The 6827-nt window shown below is 40.0% G+C and overlaps 1 protein-coding gene across 1 annotated transcript in view; it reads left to right on the top strand.

Moving 5' to 3' along the window:
* LOC122327000 (cadherin-7-like) overlaps window positions 1-6821 on the top strand; it is a 17447-nt gene extending 10626 nt beyond the window's left edge. Inside the window, exon 4 of the mRNA XM_043222218.1 lies at window positions 5393-6821. Coding sequence (XP_043078153.1) covers window positions 5393-5901 — 509 coding nt within the window. The 3' untranslated portion in view covers window positions 5902-6821. The remainder of the gene's footprint in view (window positions 1-5392) is intronic.
* The last annotated feature ends 6 nt before the right edge of the window (window positions 6822-6827 follow it).

The raw sequence follows: 6827 nt of genomic DNA, 5'->3' as shown, positions 1-6827 counted from the left end.
TACACTTTTAAAAATAAAGATTCTTAGTTGGCATCAGTGGTTTTGTAAAAAAAACGTTGATGTATATTTTCGTCCAAAAAGGTTCTTAAGGATCTTCAGTAGTTCTTTAGAATTAAAGTGTTCTTTACACTAACAATAAAATAAAAACCTGTTCATCGAGAGGGAACCCAAAATGGTTTTTCTGTGGCATCGCTGTGAAAAATCCTCCTGAGAGCCTTTATTTTTTTAAATAAAAGTAGATGATGACTAGAGGACATCAAAAACATAAACGTAGTCCATGACGTACATGCNTATATATATATTCCAAGGCTTCTGAAGCCACATGCTAGCTTCGTGTAAGGAAATAGTCATTATCCATTGAAAATCCTACCTTGACAGTTGGTCACCATTCACTTTCATTCACTTTCTTGTCCTGCTATAAATAACTCTTCTAGAATTGCACAGAAAACTCGTATACGTTTAGAACAACATGGGGCGAGTAAATGATGACAGATTTTCAGACGAACTCTCTATTGCATGCTTGCTTTGTGTCGTTACAACAGCTCAGTTGCGCTGTCAAGCCCAACATTGATAATGGTTCATAAAATATTTGATAGGAAGAAAACGGAGTTCAAAAGAAGGGATCCGAACAAACTGCTGCAGTAAACACATTGCTATTTATCAGCGTTTGCATAAAGTAATCTAAAGGATTTCAGGAGCGCATCTCACATGATGACAGCCGTTGCGTCGCTCTAGTTGTTCTGAGGGAAACCTTGTGCTCATTATTTCAGGCTTAGGTGGAGGAACACAGAAAGGTCAGGTAAGCCCGAGGCACTTTGATACATTCATGTCCGTGGGTCACACTTGCAACGGTGACATCACCTTTTCAATCTCAGCTCGAACGATTGCAGGGCATCTTGTCTTCCAGGCGTGCTTCCCCTATGGCCTCCGACAGGGCAAGTGGACGGCAGTCAGTAATACTTATGAGGGCCCTTAAGGCGATGTAGTGTGCTCTTGCATCACCCAGAATAAATCATATTTTATTTCGCAGATAATGTCGCCACTGTGAAAACCCAGGGACAGACAGGTGTCATAAAGCACAAACACCTTGTGTTGGGCAGCGGCATAAATGTCAACAGCCAGATAGATCCGCATATCGCCAGTATATCTTGATTAGTCTTCACTGCCCTGGGCTATTGGCAGTAGTTGAGATATGTGAAGGTAACGCATGAGAGCGAGAGAGGGAGAGGGAGGGAGTGAAAGAGAGAATGAAGGGCAGTGCATAATCTAGTAGTCGCTGCCTCATTTTTAAGAGGTCGATGAGAACGAGGCCCCCACAAAATATCCCACTTGTTGTTTAATTGATTCTGGATGACGGATTGTTTTCTCAATCCAATTACTGCAAATTGAGGATAATGTTAAATTGATCTGCTGCTCCCGATGAACATCCATCTTGTGTCAAAACTGCAGAGAGGGTAAATCAAGCCTTAAAGTGGGCGCAGTTTGTAACAGTTAAGACTTAAGACTGCATTAGATCTATATAACTCCTTGTAATCACATAAGAAGTGGCTTAAAAAATCAAACCTTGCACTATCAGAAAAAATGTTTCCCTTTAGGGATACAACAGCTTGTCACTGGAGCAGTGTACTTGAAGAGCCTTTACCCCTAAAAGGATCGTAGTAGTACCTTAAAGGTACTTACAGTATTACTACTCAAAGGTACTCATATGACCCTTCTACGGGTAAAGGTTGCTTAAAGTAAAACAAGACTTTACAAAGAATTAGATTCCAGCAAAATATAATTCATTATATAAACTTGCTTTGATTTTTATTTGTTTTGTCCTAGAAAATATTGAAAACACAACTGTATAAATATAGGACATGCATGTGTGAATTATTAATGGATCGTTCACCCAAAAATGCCAATTGTCATGATTTACTCACCATCACATTGTTCTGAACTCATATGATTTCCTTTTATTTGTGGAATGCAAAATATATTTTTGCATAACTCTCCAGTTATATTTCTATATGGAAGATTGAATATTTAGTTTGAAGNAAAAAAAATGTCTAAAGTCTAATTTCCAGCTCAGTACCCAGTAGATTATAGCAGATTTCCCAGTTATAAAAGGTGTATTCATTCCTGCACTTCATTTTCTGCATTACTGCACATGTGCTCTGTTACACCCTAGAATCATATTCAAAGCAATAATCACATTCAAGACATCTCAAAAATATGAAAAATAAAAATTTCCAGATCTGGAAAAATCACAGATTCCATGCCTAATTTACTTATATTTTCAGGAGTTCTCTACTATTGTCATATTATACAGAATTGTCTGTATTTGGGACACAGCATACACTCTCAAATATGAAAGTTCTTTACACCATTTAAGGTTTTATGAAGAACTTTTAACATCCATGAACCTACCACAGTTGAAGGCTATCAAGCTTCAAAAAGGACTAAAAAGCACCATAAAAAATATTTCAAGCGACTTGTTTTTTTATTTACTAAAATCTTTCCTTGAAGCCATGGTCACCCTTCACTTTCATTGTATGCCAATGATCAGTTTGGACATTCTGCATAAAATATCCTTTTGTGTTTCACGGAAGAACAAAAAAAAGACATTACAGATTTTTCATTTTTCTATTCCTTTATCTTCATTTTTATAGCGTTTTCTTTGTTTCCACCTTGTGAGACCGTTGCTCTTGNTGTGTGTGTGTGTGTGTGTACTGTGATTATGACTGCACACGTGCAGCCACTGCCTCGCCAGCCCACTCGCCCAGCTTGTCTGCCCCTGCAAAACGACACTAGGCCTGAGGATGAAGTATGAGACTTTGGCACCATATTTCACACTCGCTGTGGCAGGCCTGAAGGATGGATCATTAGACGTTTGCCTCCCTTTTCCCTCCACTCTATCTTTCTCTCTCTCACTTCAGCCTGCTCCCACTTACACCTCCTCTTTCTCTCTCCCTACTTTATCTGCTCCCTTCCCTCCCCCCCGAGCTCAGTATTGGCAGCCAAATACACATATGCGCTATCTACATTGAGAGAGAGAGATATAGACTCCCGTGGGAGGACTGTGTTGTGGCTGTACTGTAAGATCCCTCGCATTCATGGGTCTGAGAGCGGCAACACGGAGGATTGGGTTTTGCATTCCACACACCACAAAAAATGGATTTATTTCACTTTTTTTGTGCATGTGTCTTGTTATGTTAGTTATTTCTCGCTATGCGCTTCCCCTTTTCTTTTTTCTGTATTGACAGAATTTCTCCGTCTCTTTCACGCCATCTTTTTCTGTGCATTATTTGATCCCCGGTTTGAATCGCCGAGACACACGTCTTTTGTGCGGCGGTGCAGCCTTGCCTCTCGTTGATAGTTTTGATGTGCTTGTATACGGGGTCTGTGCTTTCAGGGCAGGGTGATATTTTCTGACTGACATATAATCCAGTCTTATTTTACACGTACAGTAGGCATATGCTGCACTCATTAAAAGGATTTAATGCTGGCCTTTTCCGAATAAGCAGCTTGTGTATGAGCGGGAAGGAGGCAAGTGGCCGTTAAAGCCCCATATTTACAGCGCACATCCCTCTCTAAATCTCGCTCTTCGTGCATCTATGTGTTCATCTCTGTCTGTTTGCTTATGTTCACACATGACAGAGCTAAAAGTGAGGAGACAAAAGTGCTAGCGTGCGTTTAATTCTCAGCCGTGCATGTGTTTTTGTGTGTGGATAAGGGTCTGTACAGTTAATAACCGTTGTAAACAAACATGCAGGATGAGATTAGATCAGACTGTAACTCCTTTAACACCTCCCGCTCCCAGGAGCACCTCCCATGATGAAATACCTCCTGCTCGGGATTTGTCAGCAGCGTTATTAAAATCGCTACAACCCAATCTGATGAACTTATTGATAAAACTAATGTACCAGATCTGCCCTAATTGAACTGTAGAGATAATTCAGCTTATCTCTCATGTTGTAGCTTAAAGTGTCAGGCCTTGAGACACAATCGTTCTATAGAGTGTAGAACAATGAGAAAGTAATATTTTGGTCCGGTGTCATAAATATTGTTGAGATACAGTCATGGTCGAGTGCTATCTGATTCTACACCTTTTATGCCTTTGCTTATCTTGAATGGAGGGTAAATGGACTGCTTGAGAGGTGTGAGGTTGCTTGTCTCTTTGTGTGTGTTTTAAAGCTTTGGTGCCTCTAAATCTTACCTGGTGCCTGATATTTCATGGAATTGTTGTTTACGGTGGCAAGGGCATGAATCTGTAATGAAGCAATTTATTAAACACTCTACTCCCATATAAAAGGGGTTTTTGTTTGTATTGTTAGCAAATTGTTTAATCGTAATGACTATTTGCACACAGTGTAAACAGCACTATGCCGCTATTTGCACCCCAATACTCTGGTGGAAACCAACAGAACTAGGAATAAATGCACTGTCAGAGAAGTGGCCTTGAATTTTTTATTTTTTATTTTTTTTTCTCATTAACGCATGTTGCAATCTGATTTGTAATTCCGCATACCCACTTATCTATCCAGTATCTGCTCGTACTATCTCTATTATTAAAAAGAAAAATAAATAAATAAACAGTCAAGTATATAGACAAGTAACACTGAACTAAACATGAAATTCAAAACCGAAATAGTATTTTCTTGTAAAATATTATTTGGAAACACCAATAAAACAATGTTTGTTTTATTTACAACTTAAACATATCAGTTAAAGTCACAGTGTGTGTATATAAATTAATAAAACTTATGCTATTAGTAAATCTACATATACTATTATAAAAAGGAGTATAAATTAGATAGTATGTAGTGTAATGTAATAGTAGATTACCGTAAGAAAAGCTGTATATATTAAAAATAACCGCAATAAAACATATTTATGATATAAAATATGTGTATATTAATATATGTAATTTATTGCATGTAATTGATTTTCAGTAGAAATCATTATAATATGCTGCTTTAGTGTTGAAAAAAACAATTATTATTATTATCAGGGTGGAAAACTGATTTTCTTGAAGAAATCATGTTATTCATTTCAAGGATGCTTTGATGAATAGAAAGTTCATACACTTTCAGAAATAAAGGTGCAAAAGCTGTCACTGGGATGGTACCTTTTTAAAAGGTACACTTTAATTACTAATATTTGGTACCTTTTAGGTACCAAAAGGGACCTTTTAGGTTCAAACAAGTAACAGCTTTCATACCTTTGTTTCTGAGAGTGAAGGAACAGCAGTTTTTTATGAATGTCTTTACTCTTAGTTTTGATGAATTTAATGCATCCTTGCTTAATAAAATTATTAATTTCTTTAAGCAAAAAAACCTTTTGAACAGTAGTGCTAATATGTGGTGTCACTGATGCTTACTAACAGCATGTGATTCTATTGTCTTTGCAGTGCTGGTGCTGCTGATTGTGACAATGAGGAGGAGGAAGAAGGAGCCTCTGATCTTAGACGAAGACCGGGACGTGCGGGAGAACATTGTGCGCTACGACGACGAAGGTGGAGGCGAGGAAGACACAGAGGCGTTCGACATGGTGGCGTTGCGAAACCTCAACGTAGTGAGAGACAGCAAAGCCCGCCGAGACGTCACCCCAGAGGTGCCCACCCTTTATTGCCCCCGCCCTCCCCCCTACAAAATCACCCCAGACAACGGGATCTTTCGGGAGTTTATATGGGATCGCCTAAAGGACGCCGACGTCGATCCTTCCGCGCCTCCCTATGACTCCCTGCAGACATACGCTTTCGAGGGCAGCGGCTCGGTGGCCGAATCCCTCAGCTCCCTAGACTCCCTGAGCACAGACTCGGAGCAGAACTATGACTATCTGAGCGACTGGGGACCTCGCTTCAGGAAGCTTGCCGACCTGTACGGCCATGGCGACAGCAGCAATATATTCTCCTCCTAGCCGGGATTAAGATTCCTGCCAAGGTCTGCTCAATCAAGGGCATAATGGAAATGAACAATGATCAAGAGAATACCACTGACTCATTGATGCTTGACAGAAGAGGGGAGCAAAAAAGGGGAACATTCAGTATGCAGGGGGGAGTTATATCTGCAGAGAGCAGCGGTTTTGATAACCAATAGATGGTGGGGATTCGAGTCGGAAGCACTTCTATTTAAATTGCAGTTAGATGCCAAGACAGGACTCGGGGTGTGGTTGCAAGCTCCCAAAGAGTGATCTTCAGGCCCAAGAGAATAATGGACAGTGGACCGCAGGGCCATGTGAGCTGGTCCAGGAATACCAATTGTTTCGAAGAGACATTTGAAGTGCTCTCCCCATGGTTATAAATGAGAACAGTGCCATCCAGCTAGCCATACAGCAGCGATGCTCGAAAGATCAATGTTTCTGTTCTATCAGATGTTTCTATGACTCATAGGTTCTTTGAAAAAAAATCAATATGAATTCAGCAGCCGCTATCTTTTCCGAACGCATTGGCTAGCAAGGAACCGCAACTTATGCTTTGTAATATATCCTTTACGCATAGCTTCACGTCTGTTAACAGGCCTTAGTTCAACGCCAAAATTTGGGTCGAGGCACATTGCTATCACAACCTCTGAAGTATCCTGCAGTTACGCCGACCAAAATACAAGTCAAACTCGTAGTGAATAGACTTTGATGTATCGAGCAGGACAGGCCAGAGTGGATTTAATCATTGAAAATGTATAGTACTTGCCTTTCAGTTGAGGCTGTCAACCTGAGTTATTTTGAGATGTTATTTTGTAAGTTTGTAGAGAGAACCCTTATGACAGCGAGCGTTTGAAGGGGAGTCTTTTGTATTAAGCCTATTCCTTTCTCGAAAACCTCAGTCTCAGTGGAGAAACTCAAAGCGG

This window comes from Puntigrus tetrazona, chromosome 2, assembly GCF_018831695.1.
Source record: "Puntigrus tetrazona isolate hp1 chromosome 2, ASM1883169v1, whole genome shotgun sequence".
Taxonomy (NCBI): domain Eukaryota; kingdom Metazoa; phylum Chordata; class Actinopteri; order Cypriniformes; family Cyprinidae; genus Puntigrus; species Puntigrus tetrazona.
This window is presented reverse-complemented; position numbering and strand designations above follow the sequence as displayed.